The sequence below is a fragment of the Myxine glutinosa genome, chromosome 7, assembly GCF_964187855.1.
Source record: "Myxine glutinosa chromosome 7, kmMyxGlut1.1, whole genome shotgun sequence".
Classification (NCBI taxonomy): Eukaryota; Metazoa; Chordata; class Myxini; order Myxiniformes; family Myxinidae; genus Myxine; species Myxine glutinosa.
This window is the reverse complement of record NC_136267.1, coordinates 146,281,663-146,308,894: the sequence shown is the minus strand read 5'-3', so window position 1 is coordinate 146,308,894 and position 27,232 is coordinate 146,281,663. Positions and strand designations below refer to the sequence as shown.

The following is a 27,232-nucleotide window of genomic DNA, read 5'->3' as shown; positions in this document are numbered from 1 at the left end:
TGAATGCATGTATGTGTCGGTATATATATGTGTGTGGGGTGACCCCACTAGTTTGAGAATATTGCTCCAGGTGTGCTCCTATGTGCATATTCTCTCCGTATTTGGAATGAGGCACTTTCTAACATTCTTTACAGATCGCAATTTTCCCAAGAAAGTCTCTGCAATCTTCAAACAATCTGATGTTGAATGCAGTAAAACTTCATCTGAACAAGTGATGAATGCAGTGATGGAATTCTCTTCGAACCTCTCATTGGTAGCTTGCTGTATTTCAGACTTTTAAATGAAACCTTTTGTTTTACGACTTCGTGAGATTTTCTTTTTGGTGTTGAAATTTGGTGTTGAAAATTCCAGATGTGGGATTCTTTCGATGTAATTGGGATGAAGCTGAATATCTTGATGAGCTTTTTCAACTGCCTTTTGTAATTTCTCACCAGTAATCCTTAAATCCTTCACTTCACCATGCAAATGTATATTCAGTGAAGATAAATCGAAACTGATGATTCTTGAATTATCCATTAATGGTGCAATTTCTTCCCTTGCTCTGCTCCAAACCTCGGGATGACTGACAGCAAATGTTTTTTCACCAAATCTGCTCATAGTTTCTTCAAGTATTTTATGGACAGCACTCCTCCAGTGCTGGGAAAGGTTTAAAGAGGGTATTGTTCCAATATTAAATGTTGGGATAACATCAATTGACGTGGGCGGGTAAAATAGCAATTGTGCAGAAATGCTCCCAAATTTTCTTTCAATGTATTCTGTGAAGACGGAGTTCTTCAACATCAACTTCAAGATGTTGTGGTCGATATGGCATGTCACTTTCTTTGGAAACTCCACATCTACAGTTCTACATCCACGAACTACAATATTTTCTTCTATGTTGTATCGATACATCTGTAGAGATGTCTGCTCAAGGCAATGTTTCTTCGCCAAAACTTGCTTTGCACCTGCAAGGTAAATACAAATCAGGGTTAGTGATAAATATTGCAATACACACAGGTGGGGGATATAACTAATGCAAACATGTAAAAGACTGCAAGGTCAAACCACCATAGACATATTTCCATACACTGTGAAGAAAAATTGAACTTGCTATAATGCCTTTTAAAATGAATTTTGTCATTTACACCACTCGCACACCCACTCACTATGGAAGTGGCAGGAATGGTCATTCCTCTTTGGGGTAACTAGCTCACAGACGATCTATGGTCGGGTCTCAATAACTTTGGGTGTGTGTCCATTTACCAAGTTCCTTGTGGAGAGATCGCCAGGTGGTTTAAGCATTCGAGCAAGCACTCCATTCAAAACCGTTAAGGAACGGCTGGCTTGGTAAGCACAAGCTAGCTGCTTGGTAAATGAGCACAACCCGAGCTTTCTCCCTTTCAGTTCCGTGTTGAACAGAAGGAGCAAGTTTCAAAAGTTCACTACGAAAAACGCCCCTTTAGCGCCAGGAACGGTCATGTTATTAACCCAACACTTATGGCGTACCCAGAGTACATGAGATCTTCACTCAGTGAACGATCTCACACATGTCGGGATTCCTCCAAATTTCTTTATTTAGTGCTATAATGAGCATTAGCGACTGTTTAAAAAGCTAATCATACGTGTTTGTGGTTCATAATATTCATGACTGTTCAATAATGTTCATTACTTCTGGTAGAGGCCATTGCTCCCATGAAAACGCCGTAATAAGCTATTTATATACGTTGACTCACCAGAAAACGCCTTGAGGGAAGTGGGACATTAGTAGTATTCATATTGTTTTGCAATAACATTAACAATATGCGATTATCATTAATTTTGTTATTAAAAGCGTCTTTGGAAAAACGTCACGATAAAGCTAACTTAACATGGCTATACACCTCAACACGCAACCCATTGACGGCAATGGCGGGGAAAACCTGCTCGGGGAAGAAAACCCCCTTGGGGAGGGTGGCTGATGAATGCGCTACAACCTTAATTATGTAACCCTTGGTCAATTTCAAATTTGCTGTCAGGATGATTTGGATCTTTTATAGTGCATAATCACTGCAGATGACTGACGATGAAATAGGAAGGATGAGACTCAAATGAGGAAACAATGATGGATTTGTAGTGGTTACCTTATTCACCTGTCACGGTTAACTTATCCGCATGTGATGGTTACCATTGCGATGGGTTTGGTCTAACCCACGCACACAGGCGTTTGGTTGTGTCGTCGTGACGCATGCGCGGCTGTTGGAGCCACGCCCTCCGAAGAGGGTTCTTGGTTTTATATAAGCCGTTACGACTTCCGTTCGCTCGCAGTTGCTGGAGATTTCTGTACAATAAACAACCTTTTGTACCCAACGAAATGGCCTCTTCTTATAGTCTTCGGCAACCGCTAAACTGGTGACCCCGACGTGATGGCCTCTTCTTATCGTCTTCGGCAACCGCTAAACTGGTGACCCCGTTGCCCCCGAACGTATTCGGGGGCCAAATGAACACGGCAGGATTGCAACGCAATTTCTTCCACAACACCTAAACTCGAACTGCCAGAGTTTTAGCAATGACGAGCGGCCATGTGGTTCGCGCATCACGCTCGGTTCCTCCTCTACGACTAGAGGGGCGAACCAGCTCCGGGACCCTCCGAAGGAACGCCGTTACGGGGCGTTGGCGGCACGGCTACTTCGTCACCTTCGCGCACACAGGCCGGGCACGGCTACTTCGTCGCCTTTGCGCACACAGGTCGAGCACCGCTGCTCGTCGCCTCCGCGCACACAGGCCGAGTACTGCTGCTCGTCGCCTTCACGCACACAGGCCGAGTACTGCTACTTCGTCGCCTCCGCGCACACAGGCCGAGTACTGCAGCTCGCCACTCCTACTACTGCTCCTATGGCGGATCCCGAGGCTGATGCTCCTGCAACTACAGCTACTACCGCTGCTCATCTCTTGCGCACGCACGGCTGCTTCGTTACCTTCGCGCGTACTGCTGCTCGCCACTCCCGCAATTCCTACTGCTGCAACTACAACTGCTACCGCTGCTCATCTCTTGAGCACGCACGGCTGCTTCGTTACCTTCGCGCGCACTGCTGCTCGCCACTCCCGCAATTCCTACTGCTGCAACTACAACGGCTACCGCTGCTCAGCACCCGCGGCCCAGCTCTGTTCCACCCGCGAACTACGTACACGCCCGTGGCGTGCCTTCTGGGGGGGGGGGGGGGCGCATGTAGTGGTTACCTTATTCACTTGTCGCGGTTAACTTATCCGCATGTGACGGTTACCATTACGATGGGTTTGGTCTAACCCACGCATACGGGCGTTTGGTTGTGTCGTCGTGACGCACGCGCGGCTGTTGGAGCCACGTCCTCCGAAGAGGGTTCTTGGTTTTATATAAGCCGTTACGACTTCCGTTCGCTAGCAGTTGCTGGAGATTTCTGTACAATAAACAACCTTTTGTACCCAACGAAATGGCCTCTTCTTATCGTCTTCGGCAACCGCTAAACTGGTGACCCCGACGTGATGGCCTCTTCTTATCGTCTTCGGCAACCGTGAAAGCTTAAGATTCTAAATGGCTTTAAAATGTTATTTATTATAGATTCTAAATGTTATCCATTAAAAACAGGATGGATAGTCTAACAATGCCGTCCATAGCAGAGTCTGTTTCATACTTTCGTTCAAGAGGATAGGATGACCTGGGTGGGTATACCAGTTAGCAGTATGGGGATACAATAGTTAGCAGTATGGGGAGTTTTGTCTGAAGTTTTTTTGACTTCAGACATCAACAACCGGTTCGTGAATGACTTGGTTAAAAAAGGGTGAATGGCCAACGATGAACCGATAAAATCCACGTTCCTGTGCCACCTTCAGTTGAACGTCAGGCATTGACAGCACGTTCTCTATATTTTCATTCCAAACAGCATCATTCATCATTCCAATCACAAATTAGCACTATAGTATTAATATATCAAAATACAATGTTAAATCATGATTGCATTGAGATATTATAAACCCAGCGAACCTTCATAATCTGTTCACTTCCGGATTTTGGAGCAAGATCTGTGTCGATTGCATTTCAAAATCATAATTGTATTGAGGAATTTCTGAAACCTCCTACCAACTTTACAACACCAGCTGGGAACCCAAAACGTTCCACAGAAGGTTATTATATTTCCTTTTAGTAAAATATGCAACTGTAATGGTTACAAAATGCTTCCCCATCATGTGACCAGATCCTCAGCTCTGATTGGTGTACGCTTGTGTGGACATACGGACAGACAAACACTGTTCTAGAGGTATTGCCCAACGGGCTGAACAGTTGATGTTTTGTATCCCACTAATCGGCGAGATCTGCATCCGGACCTTAACCAAAATCTTATCGACTTGTTCTTGTCACCTAACCAACTCGTCCATTTTGTCCGAATCCGTCCATAACCTTTTGAAATATCATGCTCTATATCGTTTTTAGACCTCGCTCTCAATGGCGAGAATCACTTAAAAAATTATAGCATTCGGATCTTCAACAAAATCGAATCAATTCGTCATTGGCAGACACCCAACGTGTCCACCAATTTTCGTCTGAATCTGTCCATAATGTCTTGAGCTATCGTGTTATACAGTATTATATCATTTTTGTGTCTTTCAATGGCGAAGAATCACTTCCCGATCCGAATCCAGATCTCGTATCCAGATCCGAATCTTCTCCAACATCAAACCAATTCGTCCTTGTCACACAGCTAACCAAGCTGTCCACCAAAGTTTGTCTGAATCCATCCATAATCTTTTGAGATATCCTGCTCATAGGCAAACAGACAGACACACAAACAGACAGAGGTGTCAACATAACCTCCGTCCACCTTTTGTGTAAGAAGGTAAATATAACCTCGTCCACCTTTTATAACCTCTGTAAACCTTCGGTGGTGGAGGTAATTATCATAAAAATAAAAATTACAGCTCCATGTAGAAAGGGATTTTGAATAATTAAAACGAAGTGCATGATGAGTGTCGTAATAAACTGAAAAAACAAACAAAGCTGAAATGGAAAAGTTTCGTATGGAAGATTTTTGTGTGCAACTTGCAGTTCTTGAGAGCAAAAAGAATAAAGCCAAGAAGATGATTCGAAAAATTAAGAGCACGACACTTGTTTCCTTCATTGAGGAAGGAAAATGTTTCTTTCATTGAGTTTCGTGGAAGGTTTCAATTCACATTTGAACATCCCACAACAAAATATTAATAACATTTTGAGATTTAAATTTACCTTCAGAGCTGTCAAATTGCAGATATGCCATTTGATTGTCCTTTGTCATTAAGATGTTGTTAATATCTCCACCACAGATTTCTGCTTCTCTTTGGAAATATTGATGTAGAGCTGCCATGGTGATATTGCTTGGAAGTCCTTCTACAAACAACCACTTTGTCATTTGCATTGGAGTCGCCAATATATCTCGATTATGGAGCTTTCTACTTGAGCAGGCCTTTTGAAAACCTTTCCATGCTGAGAAAACAAGTGCAGGCATGGATCAACACAACACCAATTCTTATCAGTTTGCCAATCATCTTCATAGTAAATAATACCAAAATACATCATTTGGTGTCTTCATAATCCAAATCGTCAGACATTGTCAAAATCGTCAGTCTTTCAGTCTGTCTTTCTGAGGATTTTTGACCGCGATACAATCGGTCGATACTTATCAAATCTCAACCAAACTTGACAGGAGGACTAACTGTCATACTCACACATTGAACAAAGTTGCCATGGATACATCAAAGTGTCCATTTCATTAAGATTTAAGTTGACAATCTTAATCAAAGCTCAGTTTAACCGTATGAAAATTAATAATTTTTCATATGAAAATTGATGATTTTAGACGTTTGACCGAGAGTTGATCTTTGACATTTTGGCCTCAAAAATAGTTACTTTCCCCATTCAGTGAGGCACTATGCAATTGCTGTTTAATTTCAAGTTAAAAGGACTAGGGCATGCCCGTACTATATATATATGCCCGTACTTCTATATATATATGCCCGTACATGCCCGTACTTCCTAGGGCATGCCCGTACTATATATATATCTAAAATTATACCCCCCCCCCTCTATTTACATGAAATGGTTTGGTCCATTCGCAAAGCCAGTAACGACCACAGAACCCCCCCCCCTCTATTTACATGAAATGGTTTGGTCCATTCGTAAAGCCAAAGCGAACGGCGAACGGCTAAATCGCCATAGCTCGGTAACTACTTGTCCGATTAATATGAAACCTTGAAAAGGCACATCCTCGGGTCCCCAGCAATATACCTGGCAAGTTTCAAGTATATCGGACCGGTAGTTGTCGAGAAACAGCGGTCACAGACAAACAAACATACAAACATACAAACACACAGACACACAGACACACACACACACAGAGATTACTGGAATTATAGATAGATGAAAATTGACAATTTTTCAGACAAAAATGTATGATTTTAGAAGTTCAACCATAAGTTGACCTTTGACCTTTTGACCTCAAAAATAATTGGTTTCCTAATTCAGTGAATCAATATGCAAATGCTGTTTCAAATTTTTGAAGTCCATCGGATGAAAAATAACGATTTTAGAAATTTGATCTCAAGATGACCTTTGACCTAAAATCAGTAGGCTTCTCAGTTGTGACTACCTCTACAGCTTAGTAGCTATTCATGATTATAGGTTTACAATTGTGACTTGGAGGTGAGTGACAAACAAGCAAGCAGACAGATTGACAGACAGACAAAAACAAGCAAACAATACTTGAAAAAATCCAATACACTTGAAAAATCTTCGAATTTTTAAATATATATTTTGTATACAGAGTCAAGGCTCGTGTAAGAGCTAACGCATTACACACGAAAACATGAACGGACCCATAACACATACAATAAACGAGAAAGAGCAATTGGAGATTGCAGACCCTCGCCAGGACATGTTTTCAGTGGTTTTTAAGGCTTTTGTGTTAAAACAAATATGGCGGCCTAACCACGTGACCAATGACATCATCATTATATTTTTTTCTCCACCAAAAGGCACGGCCCTCTTATGCGACGTCTCCCTCGGCCGGCCTCGCCCCATCGTGCCCGCTGGCTGGCAGCCCCCGGTGTTCGACGCCATCCACGGCCTGTCCCACCCTGGCGCGAGGGAATCCCAGAAACTCGTTGGGGCAAAGTTCGTCTGGCATGGCCTCCGGAAGGACGTCCGCGACTGGGCCAGGACGTGCCTCGCGTGCCAGCGCGCAAAGGTCCACCGCCACACCCAGGCACCGTTGGCCCCATTCACGGTGCCCGAGCGGCGGTTCGACCACGTGCACGTCGACTTGGTGGGACCTCTGCCCCCCTCGCGAGGGTTCACCCACCTCCTCACCATGGTCGACCGCACCACACGGTGGCCAAAGGCCGTCCCATTGGCGGCGACATCTGCGGCGGAGCTGGTCTTTGGGCAACCACTGTGGGTACCGGGTGAATTTATCCCCGACTCCACGGCTCCTTGGTCGTGGCACAACAGCGCTCCGCCCTTCAGGAGACCGCCCGGAGGTTCGCCCAGGTGCCAACGGCACACCACGGTTGCCCGCCTTCCCACGTCGCCCCGGAGCTTCGCACGGCAAAGTACGTGTTCATCCGGCACGACGCCCACCGGGCACCGCTACGGCCCCCGTACGACGGGCCCTTCAGCGTGTTAGAGACCGGGGACAAATTTTCACGGTCGACATCGGCGGTGCCCCGGATCGCATTTCCGTGGACCGCCTCAAGCCGGCCCACCTCGATCCGCACCACCCCCCGCCAGCGGCTCTGCCTCCGTGTTGAGGCCGCCCCCCGGCGGTCGGACCCCCGGCACCCCCGCCAGCGGCTCTTCCTTCGTGTCGAGGCCGGCGGTCGGACCCCCGGCACCCCCCAGCCCCGCCACCCCCCCAGACCGGCACCCATCGCCAGGGGGTGTTTCGGCCGGGTCATCCGGCTTCCCCGCAAACTCACCCTTCAGGTGCGCGGGAATTCTGGGGGGGCGCGTGTGGCGGACACAAGCAAGGGGACACGAATTCAGCGCACCAGCAGGTGGCACGAACGTCCAGGCGGGGAACTGGAGGGCATGCCCCGCCTATCGACCGATCGGCCACGCCCGGGGACTAGGCGTGGCCTCGGCACATATATGCGGGCTCCAAGCTCGAGCCCGCCCAGTGCTGCAGTTTGAGCTTTCTTAATAAAGACTATTTTGATTATCAAACGCGTTGTGGCCTACCTCTTTGGCAAGCAAGTTGTGTGCGCAGCACCACACTTCAATGTGGTTTTTTTGAAATTGAAATTCTAAAAATACTGTTTTGATTTTGATGATTTGCGTGTGATATTTAACGGATGTTTTTATAAATGGCGCCCCCCAATTGAAGCCCTGCCCTTAGGGCGGGTACCGTTGCTTGTTATATATAATGGTGATACAACAATTTTTACCGCTTTGCTTTGAAGAACGGGAATGAAGGAGGAGGAGCGTGTTAGTATGTCTGGTTGAAGGCTTTGGGTGGTGAGGGGGCTTGAAGCCAGATTTTAATCTTACAGCCGCCATGTTGGTGCTCACCGTCACTGCGATGCGAGGCGAAAGATGCCTCAGAGCTGTCACATTCACAATCGCTATATCGTATGTACTCCCGATACGTGTATCCTTCATTGTAAAAACTACCAAGTCAAGAGTTAAATGGATTTTGAGCCGATAGGTGTTACGGCCTTGGCAAGATCGATGGAGACAGCGATCTGTTGCCTTGTCCGATTCGATCCGATCCTATTCGATTCGGTTGTTGGAGTCTGATCGGTGCAGCTGTGCAGTGATTGGTGCAGCCGTTTATGCGGCACCCGGGAAAATAACGTTATGCGGGAGTCTAAACCTGAAAATGCTGGAGGCAAAACTGAAATTGGAAAAACAATATAGCCTATTTTACTCCTGGAGATCCCAGGATTACCCACCCAAAATATTGTTGCGATCGGTTCAGCCATTTATGCGGTACTTTCGAACGGACGGACAGATGGACGGACAGACAGACGGACGGACATTTGGTGAATTATAGTAAGATGTAGAAAGGAAGAACTGTAAGAGATTGAATTTTTTTTTTTGAAATGGAGTGATTTGATGAGCAAATTGAAGACAGCCTTTTAAAGAGGAAGAAGAAAAGCGTGTTATAATATGCAACAGAATGCAACACTGCAGGGGAAAGTTTAAACATTTTAAAACAAAACCGTGAAAACTATCTGGGAAAATTCCCTGACGTCAGGGCGTAGGTGGATGAAGGATTCCAGAACAGGTTCAGAAGGAGGAACAGAAGAATACAAGATTGACAGCCAGGTGAGCAGAGAACGAAGGAATAGGGAGGTGTATAAGCAATTGTATTAGTACGGGAGGAGGAGCCAACTTTTTAAATTCTTTGTACATATATATATACAGTGGTACCTCGGCTTACGAGTGCCCCAACGTACGAGTTTTTCGGGATACGAGCCGTCGCTCGGGCGGTTTGTTGCTTTGGGATAAGAGCCGAGATCCGATGTACGAGCTCAAAAAATTTATTTTTTTGAATTTTCCGGTTGTGGCTTCCGGTTCCGGTCACGTGGTTATCTTGCCGTGAAAGCATCTCTGCTTGGATATAAAACACGCAATCGTCGAAATACATTAGCGAGGAATCTCCTTGCTCCAGCCGGTGACGTCATCGGCGGGGATCCCCGCCTCCAGAGTGGCTGGTCACGTGACCGCCAAAGCGTGTCGCGCGTGCGGGTATAATGAGCTACACCTGTGGATCACGTGACCACGGAAGCACGCCTCGCTTGAGAGGCATGGCTTTCGGTTTGCGTTTTGCTTTATAAGGCGCGATAAATGGGCTTTTGAGTGTTAGCGGTTCATGGCGTTGACGGTTCATGACGGTTCATGGCGTTGACGGTTCATGACGGTTCATGGCGTTGACGGTCAAAAACCCATTACATCAATTTTACCAGGCACTGTACAGTAAGTACAGTGGACACCAAATGCACGGTGGAAGGCTAGAAGTAGAAGATCGTCCAAGACAAGTGAGAATAAGCCATACTTTGGAGATGACGTCATTCGCTGGTCCGATAACCAAAGATGTGGTATAAAAAACCAGGTGAGCTAACAATGCAGCAATGAAGGAATTCGGCCAAGGCACCGGCACACAACGACCTACCTACATCGAAAGACTCAATGCCAATGGTGACAGAAGCCAAGACGGCCGGCTTAAACACCGCCGAAAGACCACGGTGTACCAACTTACGATGCAGAACATCTTGCACTTAATATGATGACAACAGGTGCCATCCTCTGACGTACCATTACAGGTACAGGTACAGTACACGTGAGCACAGAGCAAAAGTTCACTGAAACCGAGATTAAGAAAAAAGAAAAAACACCTCGTGGTCCGTGCTCGATATCCGAGTTTCAATCTTTTCAAACACATGATGCTCTCGGTCACGGTATCTCCTGCGAGCTGCTTCTCCTTCAACCACACAAACAACAACTTCTCCATATCTTCATGGATAGAGGTCCAGTTTATTTCTTTACATTCTCTTGTATTATGTACAGTATATACGAGGTCGTGCTTGTTTATACATTATTTGTTATTTATAAAGTACATTTTTGTTATTTAAAAGCACCTAACAAAAAAAATTGGTGTTTTTTTTTTGAGGCTGGAACGGATTAATAGCATTTCAATGCATTTGAATGGGAAAATTTGCTTTGACTTACGAGCGATTTGGCTTACGAGCTCCGTCACGGAACGGATTAAACTCGTAAGCCGAGGTACCACTGTATATATATTTTTGAAGGTTAGGTGAAAGTGGATTTGAGGAAGAATGAGATAGGTTGAAGGAGTATGGTGAAAACTAGAATTGGAAAGGTATCGGCTGGAGAGGATTGAGATATGGAGGAAGGAGAGAAAACGGGCGAGGTGAGACAACAAATGGTCGCGGTCTGGGCAGAGGAGCCACGAGGAGAGAAGGAAATTATGATTAAGATTTTTTTTTTGAGTTTTTTTTTTTTTGTATTAAGACTTTAAACAAAGGGTAAGATGTTCGGGGGGAAGTATGGGGTGAAAAGAAAAAGGAAATACAGTGAAAGAATGAACGTAAATAAACAAGAAAAACCACAGAGGAGACAGGGAAGCTTCGAGGGACCAGGCCCCAAACGCGGCGTTAACGAAACGACTATTACACACAGGTATGCACGATTTACAAACCGAGATCTAACTAGAAACACACAGGAGACACATACACAGAAAAATAAACAGTAGATATTTGGCAAAAACACAAACGGAAAATATTTAACTTCGATGACGTGGAGAGCTTGGAGAACACGACCTCACCAGAGGAACCGGAAGTGGAAGTTTAAACATTTTCAAGTAATCAGGAAAAAGAACAGCAAAGCGTTTCAAAACAAACATCACATGCCAAGTCTGCTGCAAAGTTTATACAAAGCGTTGTGCTGTGCAATATTTCTCACCAATAGGTTGAAGAAAAGTAATGATAGCTGCTTTCCCATTTTTCGCATAATCCACATTAAAGTCGAGGTGACTGCGTCCACTGCTCTGTTCTATGAACGATGTAACCAATTTTAATGGTGTGTTTTCATCCAGACCTTCCAGCTTCACATGATAAGCATCAATGTCAAAGCTGGACCCATTCCGAGCCTCAATGTGAAGCTCCTTTCCATCAATCTTGTACTTGCCAGTTGCTAGAATTGTATTAACTTCTGAAACAAAGCAAAATAAAATGAGAAATAAAAGAAGAATATACAACACGATTTGAACATTGAACAGTGTTCTAGCTTTTTATGTATCAAAGGTTTAATGACTCATCAGGAACTCCAATAGTGGTTTTGAACTCAGGACCTTATGATATTGAGCCAGCCACCTTAACTGTTCAGCCAACACCAGGCGAATACTCCTAACCTTCAGGATATTTTGCAGTAGCACATGCTTCCTTCAGCAAAAAGGTGGTGGTTAGAGGGTTTACTCAGTCTGTGAGGTTGGTGGTTCGATTTCGATCCTGGACGAGTCATACCAAAGACTTTAACTCGAAAAGAGAATTTGACACAGACACGTTGAAAGATATGCCTTCACCAATGTTAGATGTAAACGTCAAGTCACTGTAACATTTGATCCCAAATAAAGGTTACATTAAAAAACAAAGGTGTTGCATGTATTCTCTCGTGTTCTCACGTGTTTTAGCTTGTTCTCGCTTGTTCTCGCTTGTTATCTCTTGTTCTCACGTGTTATCTGTTATCTCTTGTTCTCACTTGTTATCTTTTGTTCTCTCTTGTTCTCTCGTGTTCTCTCATGTTCTCTCTTGTGTCCCGTGTTCTCCCTTGTTCTCTCGTGTTCTCTCGTGGGCACTGTTATTACACCTCCCAAATCCCAGGAGTACCTCTGGCTACGACTTCCCCTCTTTTCCCAAATCATGCTTGTCTATGTGTTGTAACGTCCTTCCAACAGTGATGACTCCATCTTTATCTCTCTCTCAAATGACATGGACAAACTTTTAACCACTCATCCCAACTATCTCTTCCTCCTATGTGGTGATTTCAATTGTCAACATGCCACTTGGCTTGGTGTTGGCACCTCTCTCACCTGCCATGGCTCTTCAGCAAAGGACTATCGTGACTCCATGGGACTGACCTACATTTGAAATATTGTGCTATATTATCGTTTTTGGCCCAATCAATGGTGAAGAATCACGTGAAAATATAAATCTCGCAACCGGATCCTCACCAACATGGAACCAATTGGTCCTTGTCACGCACACAACCTACCCACCAAGTTTCATCTGAATCCATCCATAACTGTCCAATTGTGGACAACTGTTCCTTCAAAATAATGCTCGATAATTGCTTGCTTGGCAAGTGATCACATCTGAAGTTTTCATTACATGTTAAAATTGTCTTATTTGCATATTGGGGGTAAAGACAAAAAGGTGCAGAGGTAGCGCACATACTTTTGAGTTGTCTATCCTTCGTTGGTATTCCACCTGATCAGTTGGTGAACAATAAATATCCCATGATGTCTGTGAACGAGTTATTGCTAAAATGGGAATTCCTGCACTAACCTCCAGAGGGCATCAGTGGCAGAACCGCGGACAAGAGAGAATGGTGTGCACACATATGCGCAAACTCGTAGCTAACTGACTCACGATTCAACATGCATGCAACAAACAAATTAGTCACACGTGTTTCGCTGATGTTTTATCATTTACAATGAATGTGCAAAAGTTTTCAAAAGTGCTATCAGGAGATATTATGCACATTATATACTTATGAGGTACAACGCTAAACTTATACAAAAAATATTTTAAATTTTCAAAAAAATTAACACGAAAAATACAACGGACGTGCCTGTACCGAGCAACTTTGGTGTGAATAATGTGCAATCAGGAAAACTACCAAATACCCCCTCTCTCCTCCTCTTGTCTCCTGCACTCTTTATTATATGTTCTATGTGCGGTTCGGGTGCTGGTGTTGGCTTAGCAGTTAAGGTGCTGGCTTGGGATCCTCGGATCCTGGGTTCGAATCCCGGTCTACGGCTGAATTAATGCCACGGGGGTTGACTCAGCCTGTCATCCTTCCAATGTCGGCAAATTGAGTACCAGTTCACTGGTAATTCCCTGTGTGTCGCAAGAGGCGACTAACAGGGTTGGTGGCAGGAAGGGCATCCGGCTGTAAAACATTGCTTCAAAATGCGGACCATGGTGCCTGAAAAAGGCCAACCCCCTGCTCTGCGGGGAAAAATGGCCTCTGAAGGTGGTACTACTATGTGTTAGCTCTTACATGAGCCTCGACTTAGTATACAAAAAAGAATAATGTTTCAGATATAAATCATTAAGAAATGGTGCTTTCTTTTGAGCAGTATTTTATAGGGCACACAAATTAAAATTTACAACATTTTTGAAAACATTTGCCAAAAACCTATTTGTGGTGGAGCACCTACCTTCAGCAGTCTGGCAAGTCAGTAGCATGGTGTTCCGTTTGAGGGTAAACAACTCAACACGATGATGCAAAATACCCTCAAAGAGGAGTTTCTGCTTTTCCCCATCAATGCCATCACAATGAATCAGAATATCGTTTTCACCTGTGAATGAAGACAATATAAATTTACCATAAACTCATTGATTTGACACATGATCTTGCTCATAAGCAGAGTGAAATATCGTGTGCATTAAACTAGATTTTGCATCGAATAAAGTGAAAAAAATTGTAAAAAAGCTAAACATTTCTGGGTGTCCCGCAACTGGCAAGAGATAAGCGGATGAATATGCATCTAAGTAAAACTCATCAAAATTACCAACCAGCAAACCCAGAACCAAACTCTTGTCTGGCACTAATATAACATGAGGTGCAGTATCACATCATTTGCATGGAGCAGCAAATACAGAACTATAAATAATCTCAAAATGCCATCCTAAAGTTTCCGCTTTGCACTTAAACTAAACTTGATGAAAACGACAGTGAAAAAAATTTGTACATTTTATTCATTTGTGTTCTCCCTCTTCTCATAATAAAGCTTTGTTAAAGATTTGATGGCAAAACCTCAATTGGTTAAAAAAAGGTTATGGCCTGCACAGTCTCACTGATGCTCAATGGTAAATAAATAAAGAAACACAAACGATGAAAAAAAAAACATGGGGCGTTTCACACTTGACACACTCTGGCGGGGCTAATTAGGCTATTTATAGTCACGATCATCTTGCCCTTTCACATTTTGACCCATTTTTTTCATCATTTTTATTATTTTCTCCATATTCTCATAATAAAGGTTTAAAAAACAATTATGACAAAAGCTCAAATGGTAAAAAAAAAAGTTATGGCCTCGACACACACACACCACACACACCACACAACCCACACACACCACACACACACCACACCACACACCACACACACACAATTGCAAACCTCGTCTCCCGCTGTGTGGGGGGAGGGGGACGGGTTAATAATTGTTAAGTGTGCTAAGATGTACAGGAGTCAGACAGGGATGCATGCTGTCTCAACTTGTAATGGACTGGGTATTAATGAGGACTACAGAACATGCCAGATGTGGCACAGACTGGTCTCAGGGTGACCATCTGGAGGAACTCAGCATTGCAAATGATGTCTGTTTGCTATCTGTCACCAAGGGAAGTTCACAAGAGAGAGTAAATAGGCTCCAGGAGTATTACCTCCAAGTCGGACTGAAAATCAACACGAACAACATGGAGTGTGAGATTACTTGCAGCAGACAACAATCATGATGTCATGTGCAATGACTTGGGCACACGAGATGTCGACAAGATCATGAATCGAGGGTCCATGTTTATTGTAACAGGAAGGGTTTGGGGGAGTAGGTATACTCAGATGTTCGGTACTCAGACCTGGTCGAATACAGTGGAGAAGGAGCTGAGGGACCGAGAAACCACCTGGACTGCAATCAGTCAGTGGGCCCAAGACAGACAAAAGCGGTGCAAGTTCCTCAAGAGACTCCATATGTTGTCAGGCTTGGATAGGGATCTAAAGCAAGTGAGCAAGTACTTGAGGGGTGTCGAGGATTTCTGTTTTATATTGTTGTTGACATGGCTGCCGATTCAATCCCACTCTAACATTCGCAAAAGGAATGACTTGAAGGCAGATCTCAAGTTTTCACAACAACAGGTACTAGTTTGGCTCGCTTGCCAATTAGCTGTGCCAAGGCCAACTGAAGTTGAGATTTTTTTTAACTTCGGAACTTAGAGGTCAGCCCATTTATGTACTGTGGGCCAAAGTGGTCTCCAGAAACTCAAACTAAGGCTTGTGTGAAAATATCCCCCATGAAAATGGACTGGCTTAGCAGTCCACGATGGGATTAAATTATTTTTGTTTGTTTTTTTGAACAATGGGTGAACATGATTTTTGTCTTCACTGTAAAAAAAAACCGTATCCATTTTTATTTCTATTCTCCAAATTTAACTCTTCCACAAGGATTTTCGATATTAAAACAATGCCATCTGTGAACTGAAGGTGGTTTAGTCTTCCTCTGCTGACAGTTACTGCTTTATTTTCCCAATTCAGCTGATGGAACACTCTTCCTCGGCCTGCAGTCAACAATTTGTGAGAGAATGATTTGGCTTGTCTGAAATATCTTATAAAATTGATATTGCCACGATTCTGGTGCAGTTTGAAGATTACGATACGACCATGATAGGCTTCAAAATAAATTGTAAATGATATTGTTATGTCGGGGGGGGGGGGGGGGGGGTAGGATAGAGGAATATCTAGGGACAGGTAGGTCCGAATAGGTCGGTGATCAATTGTCGTGATAGGGAATCTACCTGAAATAAGTTCTATGTGCAGCCCGGATGTCGGTGAAAGTCGTATCTGTGTCCCCTTCACGAGGGGGTGGGGCGTGCAATGTAGTGCAGGGATTATGGATAAAATTCCTTTGTTTGTCATTCCCTCTGTCGCCAATCCAGTGTCCATTATGGCAAAGCACTCATATAGACACTTACAGTCACGTGAAAAAGTAAGTACACCCCGTGTAAAGTTTTGACTTTTTCAACATATTTCAACATACAGCTATTTGATCTTCATTTCAACAATATTGACAGATAAAGGTGATATAATATAACAAATATCATGAAACATTTACATTTTGTAGTCCATTATATAATTTAAATAAACATAAATGCAAATTTCGCATGTGGAAAAAGTAAGTACACCCCCACATGTATCACTACTTCAAATACCTAAAATTAGAATCAGGTGCACCAGCTCAGGTGCAAATGATTAGAACATCGTTAGAGAGGATCTTGCAGGAACCTGTCTTATTTAAACCTCAGACATTTAGTTTGGTTTGCTCTTTGTTGTTGAAGTGTGCGGCGTCACCATGCCTCGACCAAAAGAGGTCTCTGAGGCCTTCAGAATGAAGGTTATAGGTGCCTACGAGTCTGGGAAGGGATTTAAAAAGATGTCCAAACAATTTGAAATCAATCATTCGACTGTCGGGAAGATCATCTACAAGTGGAGAAGATTCCAAACAACTGCCAACTTGTTCAGGCCAGGCCGCCCCAGCAAGTTCAGCCTGAGAGCAGACCGCAAGATGCTGAAAGAAGTCTCTAAGAACCCCAGAATGTCATCACGGGACCTACAGGTAGCTCTTGCCACTGTTGATGTCAAAGTGCACGAGTCTACCATTAGAAAGAGGCTGCACAAATTTGATCTACATGGGAGGTGTGCCAGGAGGAAACCTTTCCTTTCCAGAAAGAACATCAGGGCAAGACTAAAGTTTGCCAATGAACACCGAGGCAAAGACCAGCACTTCTGGAACAATGTGCGCTGGACAGATGAGTCAAAGGTAGAGCTATTTGGCCACAGTACCAAAAGACATGTTTGGTGAAAACCAAAGACAGCATTTGACCACAAGAACCTGATACCAACTGTAAAGCATGGTGGTGGAAATATTATGGTTTGGGGCAGCTTTGCAGCATCAGGGCCTGGGCAGCTCACCATCATATAGGGTGACCCCAAAAAACCTCCCACATCACCTGATCCGGAAACATTTCCCTCAGCACTTGCAATGATATTCGAGCTGTGTGTGCCGTAGCTCCATCTTGCTGAAACCACACATCGAGTTCTTCAAGGTCAAGGTGTTCGAGTTGTGGCCTTAGAAAGTTTTCGAGCATATCAATGTAACAGTCAGAAGTTATGGTAACAGTTACACCACCCTCTTCAAAGAAATAAGGACCCACGATGCCAACATCGGCAACAGCGCACCACACAGTCACTCGATTGGAGTGCAACGGTCTTTCGTGTAGCATGCGAGGCTTGTCTTCAGAGCAATAGCTAAAATTTTGTTTATTTACAGAGCCACTCAAATGAAAATGAGCTTCGTCACTGCACAAGAGAACAGCATCTTCCGGAACACGTTGCAGAATGTTCTCGCATAACTCCCTGCGGCTTATCCAGTCTCTCGCATTGAGTTCTTTCACAACCGTCATTTTGTATGGTTGGAAGTGGAGGTCTTTGTGTAGGATTCTCCTTGCAGTTTCCCGGGATATCCCTACAGCTAAAGCATGCTTTCACGCAGAACGTCTCGGAGACTGCACAACAGATCGCCTCAATGCTTCAATATTCTCAGGCGTACGAGCGCTCCTAGGTCGACCAGGTGATTTTCTTTTTAAAGCTGAGCCTGTTGCCCTGAAATTCCCAACCCACTGCAAGATGGTTTTCCGATCTGGAACGTTTTGGTTCCGTGGAATACTGAAACGTCTTCGAAAGGCCCTCTGCACGGCGATCACGGAACGGTTGTTTGTGAAGAACGCTTCGACAGCGAACGCACGGTGTGCTCCCGACCACGCCATGTTGGCGACTGAGGACGGTTGGGGTTGGGCTACCAACAGACCCTAGCCCCGCCCCTCCCACCTCACTACTGCCAGTGCTACAGCCTTTCGAAATGTGGGAGGTTTTTTTGGGTCACCCTTATATAATCCACTATGAATTCTTCATTGTACCAGAGGGTGCTTGAGGATAATGTGAGGCCATCTGTCGGAATGTTGAAGCTCAACCAAAGGTGGACCTTGCAACATGAAAACGACCCTAAACATACCAGGAAATCCACCAAGGAATGGCTGAAAAGAAAGAAATGGAGGGTTCTGCAATGGCCAAGTCAAAGCCCGGATCTAAATCCCATCGAGATGTTGTGGGGGGATTTGAAACGACCTGTGCATGCACGAAACCCCTCAAACATCACACAGCTGAAAGAATTCTGCATGGAGGAATGGGCAAAAATTTCTCCCAGTCGATGTCAGAGACTGGTAGACAGTTATAAGAAACGCCTACTTGAGGTTGTTTCTGCCAAAGGGGGCAATACCACCGATTAGAGCCAAGGGTGTACTTACTTTTTCCACATGCAACATTTGCATTTATGTTTATTGAAATTATACAATGGACTACAAAATGTAAATGTTTCATGGTATTTGTTATATTATATCACCTTTATCTATCAATATTGTTGAAATGAAGATCAAAAAGATGTATGTTGAAATATGTTGAAAAAGTCAAAACTTTACATGGGGTGTACTTACTTTTTCACGTGACTGTAGATAGGTCCCTTAGTGCACACATTAATTAAATCCCCTCCCTTACAAAAAAGACTTTGGAAGAAAACATACAGGAAGCCAGATCGGGGCACCGCCGCATGTGGCCGCAGCCAGCCACACCACCAGCTGGCCGAGCTACGAGCATTGGGCAGGGCAGGCTATAGCCACGCCCAGGGAACGTGTGATTGGTTGAGGCGGAAGGCACAAACATTCGGCCAATCAGAGCAGAAGGCGCCAAATGACCATTTAGAAACAGGTCGCTAGTTGGAGGACAAGCGCGAGCGACGTGAAAAGGCGGGAAAGATCACAAAGATGAGAGGAACGGATTGTTAACGCGCCAGAATTGACGTCAGACCAGGGTTGACAAAACGTCACGCTCGTGGGCATTTTAGTCAGTTCGTGCTGGTCTGTTCGTTCTGAGTTCTTCGTGGGAGGCTCTTCGTTCTTCGTTGGAGGCTCTTCGTCCTGGGTCTGTGCTTGTGCTTCACGCGTTGGTGGATTGGCTTCACTGGTTCTTCTTCCCTGTGTTCCTCCCTGTTGGTCGTTGGCGTCTTCCCTGAACCTTTGTGGTGCTTTTGGTTCTTCGTGGTGCTTTTGGTGCTTTGGTGCTTGGAGCGAGGCTGGTGCTCGGAGAGAGGCTCGGTGCTGTGAGCGAACGGGAGCTCGTGTGCGACCGACGAGGGGCGAGCAGACGAGGCCGCTGAGCGGGTGGCTCGGGGCCGAGCAGAGCATGGGCGAGGCGGACGGAGGCTTCTTCGTGCCAGCATCGGAGTCGGACATAGCCGCGTTGGACGACGGACACACCATACAGACAGATAAGACGCACCACATCTCACACAAATACATGACGATTCTTTGATTTAATTCATCTCCTTTGTCCTGTTGTCAAGTCTGGTATGGGGACGTCCCGATTTAGGACATTTATTTACTGGCGCGTTATTTTCCTGTCCCACTAATAATTGCAAATAAACCCTTGCATTATTTTCTTTCATTCCAAAATCCTGTGTCCGTTTTGAGTTCATTTCCTCCAGGATCGGAGCTGCCATCGGATCGCTACAGGTTTGCGCTTGCCGCTTCTTCCTCTTCATTCTTCTGCCCGCGCTTTTATAGTCGAATCCGTAATTGATCGTCGCATCAAGTAAAGCCGTTCAGTCATCCACGGTCCTACGGTATTAACCGAGGGTTTCGCCTGACAATATTGTTACAACAAATTTTGTACAGTGAAATAACCACAGAAACTCATGCCATGCAGTGTTGGGAAAATTATTTTTCAAATCAAAAATATGATCAAAAACATTTTCTATGTCTCTCCGAAGAGACCGACTGGACAACCCTCCCATCTACCTTCTCAACAATCCTCTCCAAGAAGTTCTGTCACTCAAGCTTTTGGGTCTCATTATCTGCCATGATCTTTCCTGGGAAAACCACATTTCCAAGCTGGCCTCCAAAGCCAGTCACCGACTGGGCATCCTCCGCAACCCACTCCTCCCTCCAGGTCTTTAAAACAGCTGTTCACCACCATCTCTTATCTTCCCCCATCCAAAACACTGATCTTTTCTACCGCCGTTAATTCACCCCAGATCCACTTTTTTGAAATATCAACTTCTTTTCTGGAAGTCCTAGCAGTATCCATGTGTCCAACTATTAGTGTCCAACTAAACTATTCAACTATTCGTATTAACTAGCAGTGTCCAACTATTATGATAAAAAAGTGACAGAGTGGTTATGCGGTTAGCTTGAAACCAGCAGATGAAGGTTCACTTCCTTTCTTTTAAAATAATTTTAAGATATGATGGGTTTTCAAATGTATGGAAAGTGGGAGGTGTTCCGTATATTCATTCAGGGTTGTATAAAGGTAAGCTCAAGGTGTTTGGTTCTCGTTTTGAAGAGAAAGCCTCTCAGATAATAAATATTAAAATAATTGTTGCTGCAAATGAAATTATAGACCCAATAGAAGATAAAACATTTCGTGTTGAGTAAGCATCTGGGTAGTCAGAGTATCGACGAGGTATTCCTGCTAACCCTAAGAAATGTTGTGGGAAGAAAGTGAGATTTACCCCCGTAAATATAACTCAGAAGTGAATTTTATCCCAGGTTTTGTTAATTGAGTATCCGGAGAAGAGAGGAAATCAGTGTATGTTCTTTGCTGTTGTACTTGTGTGCTTCCCTCTCTCTCTCCCCCATCTTGTCTCCCGCTCCCTTTATCTTATGTTTTGTGTGTCCGTTTTTTGTGTGATTTCTGTTAGCTTTTACATGAGCCTCGATCTTGTATACAAAAATTAACTAGAGGTTCCAGGGAACCTGAACTTAACTGGGTCAAGTCATGTCATAGGTTACGACGAGGACATTTTTCGGACATCGTCAAAACCCGTAATATATGTGTTGAGGTTTGTTACATACTGTCTACACACCAAGTTTCAGCCTTCTAGCTACATTAGGAAGTACCAGATTAACAAAAATTTATTTTTCAATATGGCCGCCCTGCCGCGCCCATTTTTGGGCGTGCCCAAATGCAATCCCAAACTAGTTTATGTCTTAAAGATGCTGCATAACAAGTTTCATCAAATCTCATCAATATTTGTGACTTTTAGAGCATAGACGTCGAATTGTTTACAGACGACAGACAGACAGACGGACGACGAACGACGGACACTGTGTGTGGACAAAAACTCAGCTGGACATAGTCCAGTTGAGTTAAAAAGAAAAAAAAGCTTGAGAGAATGAATGAGGGTGAAGTGATGGGAAGAATTGCTTACCCTTTTTTGTAGAGGGCTCGTCTCGCTCTTCAGACAAAGCAAAATGTTCCGCAGTGAAGATACTCTCTTCAAAATCGAGTGAGTGAATTGACGCTGACTTCATGATATTGGCACTGTTGTCTTGCTTCTACAAAGTAAACATTTCCTCAATGATTATGTCAGTTTTCAAATGGGATAAAATGAATTTCATTCAAAACAGTTAATTATATTTTTAACAAACGTCCAATGAGTTTTCACCACGGTCTGATCTGATCTGTCACATGACAATGAAAATCTTTGCGGTGCCATGTTGGTGTTTTCTTTGGACTCTGTGGACCAGTTATGGCAAATTTTGGCATTGCGACCAAAGTGCTGGTGACAATCACCCCGAATTATCAAAAATGCCCATGGAATATTTAAATGCTGGTATAGCCAAAGGAACTGTTAAAACTGAACTTGCTGGTTATTTTCCCAGTGCGACCTGTGATTATAAAAAAGCTTTCATGTCGCTGCCATGCTTATGAGCGGACAATCAAGACAACTTCAGCTGAACACATTTTCGAGATGAATGTAAACAATTCTTGCTTTAAAAAATGAGCGACACTAATATATTTGGATGAATGATTACCGATTGATGGAATGTCTTTTCTTTCAACCAAAATCATGCATTTTGTGGCTTTGGCAGGAAGAAAATATGGAGGGAAGGAACAACAAATAATTATGAAAGTTTTGTAAACGAAAACATGAAACCTGTTTAAATTTATGTACATTTAAATTCACACAGTATGGTGATGATTGCCTTCCAAGTGCAAAGGATATCCGTGTTGAAAAGCTCCTTGGGGATTGGAGGATTGTGAAGAACAAGGTGACAAATAATGATATCCATGTTGAAAAGCTCCTTGGGGATTGGAGAATTGTGAAGAACACGGTGACAAATAATGATATCCATGTTGAAAAGCTCCTTGGGGATTGGAGAATTGTGAAGAACACGGTGACAAATAATGATATCCATGTTGAAAAGCTCCTTGGGGATTGGAGGATTGTGAAGAACAATGAGACAAATAAGGATATCCGTGTTGAAAAGCTCCTTGGGGATTGGAGGATTGTGAAGAACAAGGTGACAAATAATGATATCCATGTTGAAAAGCTCCTTGGGGATTGGAGGATTGTGAAGAACAAGGTGACAAATAATGATATCCATGTTGAAAAGCTCCTTGGGGATTGGAGGATTGTGAAGAACAATGGGACAAATAATAATATCCGTGTTGAAAAGCTCCTTGGGGATTGGAGGGTTGTGAAGAACAATGAGACAAATAATGATATCCATGTTGAAAAGCTCCTTGGGGATTGGAGGGTTGTGAAGAACACGGTGACAAATAATGATATCCATGTTGAAAAGCTCCTCAGGGAATGGAGGATTTTGAAGAACAATGGGACAAATAATGATATCCATGTTGAAAAGCTCCTTGGGGATTGGAGGGTTGTGAAGAACACGGTGACAAATAATGATATCCGTGTTGAAAAGCTCCTCGGGGAATGGAGGATTTGAAAGAACAAGGTGACGAAGAATGATGGATAGAGTCAACAAAATGTTGATAAAGGGATGGTCACCATCACGGGAAGCAATCAGAAGCTGATGCTTCGGGCATTAACCCTTCGTTGGAGCAATACAATCCTCATGTGATTTTTCCAACAACCCTTTTGGGTCCTTTTGCTCCGACGAAGAGTTATCATACAAAATGTCAGGTTCTCTTTGCTTCCAATGGCGGCTAGGATACCTCGATCAACGTTATGTTGACACCATCCATTTTCCTACCTGTTCACTGACACACCACGAGCCAACACGAGCCTCCGCAAGCAAGACTAGTTCTTCATTATTTGAACAATGATACCCTTTACTGCTTACGTACATGTCCTGGGGAATGTTAACCTGAAGGCATATGAAAGCCTCGACTCCAATGATGCAAAATACACAGCCACATACTACATCCTAGCACAGCATTCCTGTTGCTTGTGGGGGGAAAAAATCAACAATATCCTCAAGTGTGAGGTAGAACAAGTATGTTTGGCTTAGCCAATGAGAGCAGCCACACAAAGCTGTAGTAACTATTAATTACAAGTTAAAACAGTCCAGTGTGCAGATGTGTATGACAAACCTCTTTTTCATCTGCGGCCTTTGGGGCAGGTTGCAGCACAGACTCTGAAAAAGAACAAGGCAAATGAAAAACCGCAGAAGAACATGAAGCAATAAAGAAGCACAATGGTCAAAAGTCTGATAATTATTTATTGTTTTAAAATGCTGCCATGCACAAACATGCACAAGTCAGCAATGGCTACAGATAAATTACAAATACAAGAGCATGGTAGATTTTTTAAAACAGTGAAGGTGTAGTGGTGTGCAATTACTCGGTTAATTAAAGCTGTCTCACGATTGGCCAATTATTTGTCAAACCAACCTGGAATTAACATGCTGACATACCGTAATTGCAAAAAACTCGGCGTTTATTTTTGTCTACAAAGTCAAGGCTCATGGACCCACCCTCCCTTCCCATGCCTCCTCCCTCCAAGCCCCCCATCTCCCACAGATCCCCCGATGTCCCTGTTCTCTGCTGTTGTACTTGTGTTCTTACCTCTCTCTCCCCATCTTGTCTCCCGCTCCCTTTATCTTATGATTTGTGTGTCCGTTTTTTAAATGTGATTAATGTTAGCTCTTACGCGAGCCTCGATCTTGTATCCAAAAAGAAAAAAGAAAAAACAAGTGTCACGCCTCGGTCCCCCGTCGGTGAAGTGATGTGAGTTGATAAAGTGGAAGACGCAAGGCGGCCATCTTGGATTTTGACGTGGCGACCCAATTTTCAATAGCGTTCTTCCTCATGCGTAGGTACACCCAAGCACCAGATTATAAGTAAGTAGTTCGTTTATTTTTCAAGATATTTCGCTCACAAGGTTCAGACATGTATATGGTGGCGGCCATCTTGGATTTTGACCTGGCGACCCAATTTTCAATAGCGTTCTTCCTTATGCCTAGATACACCCACACACCAGATTAGAAGTTAGTACTTCGCTTAGTTTTAAAGATATTCTGCTCACAATGTTCAGACATACATGGCGGCGGCCATCTTGGATTTTGATGTGGCGACCCAATTTTCAATAGCGTTCTTCCTTATGCGCAGATACACCCACACACCAGATTAGAAGTTGGTACTTCGCTTATTTTTCAAGATATTATGCTCACAAGGTTCAGACATACATGGCATCAGACATACATGGCGGCGGCCATCTTGGATTTTGACGTGGGTTGCACCCACACATCAAATTAGAATTCGGTCCTTCGCTTACGCACGCACACATGTACGGACACACGCACGCACGTTCGCACGGACGCACGCACGCACAGACACACGGACGGAGGGGAAAACCATAGTCCCCCTTTCGCTCCACGGTGCGACGGGGGACAAAAAAAGAGCTTCAGAGAATCAATGAGGGTGAAGTGATGGGAAGAATTGCTTACCCTTTTTTGTAGAGGGCTCGTCTCGCTCTTCAGACAAAGCAAAATGTTCCGCAGTGAAGTTACTCTCTTCTGAATCGAGTGAGTGAATTGCCGCTGACTTCATGATATTGGCACTGTTGTCTTGCTTCTACAAAGTAAACATTTCCTCAGTGATTATGTCAGTTTTCAAATGGGATAAAATGAATTTCATTCAAAACAGTTATTAATTTTTTTTTTTAAACAAACGTCCAATGAGTATTCACCACGGTCTGATCTATTTGGATCCACCACGGATAGATATCACCACTGTCTAATATATTTGGATGAATGATTACCGATTGATGGAATGTCTTTTCTAACAACCAAAATCATGCATTTTGTGGCTTTCGCAGAAAGAAAATATGGAGGGAAGGAACAACAAATAATTATGAAAGTTTTGTAAACGAAAACATGAAACCTGTTTAAATTTATGTACATTTAAATTTACACAGGATGGTGATGATTGCCTTCCAAGTGCAAAGGATATCCGTGTTGAAAAGCTCCCTGGTGATTGGAGGATTTTCAAGAACAAGGTGACAAATAATGATGTTCATGTTGAAAAACTTTTGGGGATTGGAGGATTTTGAAGAAGAAGGTGACAAATAATGATCTCCATGTTGAAAAATCTCCTTGTAGATTGGAGGATTTTGAAGCAGAAGGTGACAAATAATGATATCCGTGTTGAAAATCTCCTTGTAGATTGGAGGATTTTGAAGCAGAAGGTGACAAATAATGATATCCGTGTTGAAAATCTTCTTGTAGATTGGAGGATTTTGAAGAACAAGGTGACAAATATTGATATCCATGTTGATAAGCTCCTTGGAGATTGGAGGATTTTGAAGAAAAAGGTGACAAATATTGATATCCATGTTGAATAGCTCCTTGGGGATTCGAGGATTTTGAAGAACAAGGTGACCGACTTTCCATCTTCTACCGACTCCTCTCTGGCCTTGCCCCCCCAGCTCTCTCTGGGCTCTGTCCCGCAAATATTCCTACAGGTCGCACAAGATCTGCCTGCAACCCTCTTATGGTTAAACTGCCAAAATCAAAACTCTCTGCTCACCTTCACTCCTTCATTCCTCTTTTCTCCCGCCTCTGGAACAAACTCCCTCACTCTCTTCAATCCCACTCCACCCTCCAGGTCATTAAAACAGCTGTTCACCACCATCTCTTATCTTCCCCCATCCAAAACCTTGATCTTTTCTACCCCCGCTAATTTCACCCCAAATCCACTTTTTTGAAATACCAACTTCTGTCCTGGAAGCGCTTGGTGTCCTTGTGTTTTATACTTCTCCCACCCTCCTTCCCCTTCCCACGCCTCCTCCCCCCCACACTTCTCCCTGCTCTCAAATGTTATGTTTGTGTGCTTCCCCTTCTCTCCCCATCTTGTCTTCCGCTCCCTCTTTTTATATATTTTGTTTGTCTGGTTGATTTGTTTGTGAAATAAATGTTAGATCTTTTACGATCCTCGATTCAGTATACAAAAAAAGAAAAAAAGAAAAAGAAAAAAAGAACAAGTATGTGTGACTTAGCCAATGAGAGCAGCCACACAAAGCTGTCGTAACTATTAATTACAAGTTAAAACAGTCCAGTGTGCAGATGTGTATGACAAACCTCTTTTTTATCTGCGGCCTTTGGGGCAGGTTGCAGCACAGACTCTGAAAAAGAACAAGGCAAATGAAAAACCGCAGAAGAACATGAAGCAATAAAGAAGCACAATGGTCAAAAGTCTGATTATTTATTGTTTTAAAATGCTGCCATGCACAAACATGCACAAGTCAACAATGGCTACAGATAAATTGTAAATACAAGAGCATGGTAGATTTTTTAAAACAGTGAAGGTGTAGTGGTGTGCAATTACTCGGTGAATTAAAGCTGTCTCACTATTGGCCAATTATTTGTCAAACCAACCTGGAATTAACAT

The 27,232-nt window shown here is 43.7% G+C and overlaps 1 protein-coding gene across 1 annotated transcript; it reads right to left on the bottom strand.

Annotated features, from left to right (window-relative positions):
• LOC144893096 (protein mono-ADP-ribosyltransferase PARP14-like) lies at positions 1 to 27,232 on the bottom strand. The gene is made up of 10 exons (XM_078782753.1): positions 27,220 to 27,232; positions 26,923 to 26,966; positions 25,291 to 25,417; positions 23,936 to 23,979; positions 23,596 to 23,709; positions 21,801 to 21,927; positions 13,926 to 14,066; positions 11,447 to 11,695; positions 5,213 to 5,449; positions 1 to 944 (listed from the first exon to the last, which is right to left on the bottom strand). Exons 1-10 carry the CDS (start codon positions 27,230 to 27,232, stop codon positions 277 to 279), a joined length of 1,764 nt encoding a protein of 587 aa, XP_078638879.1. The 3' UTR covers positions 1 to 276.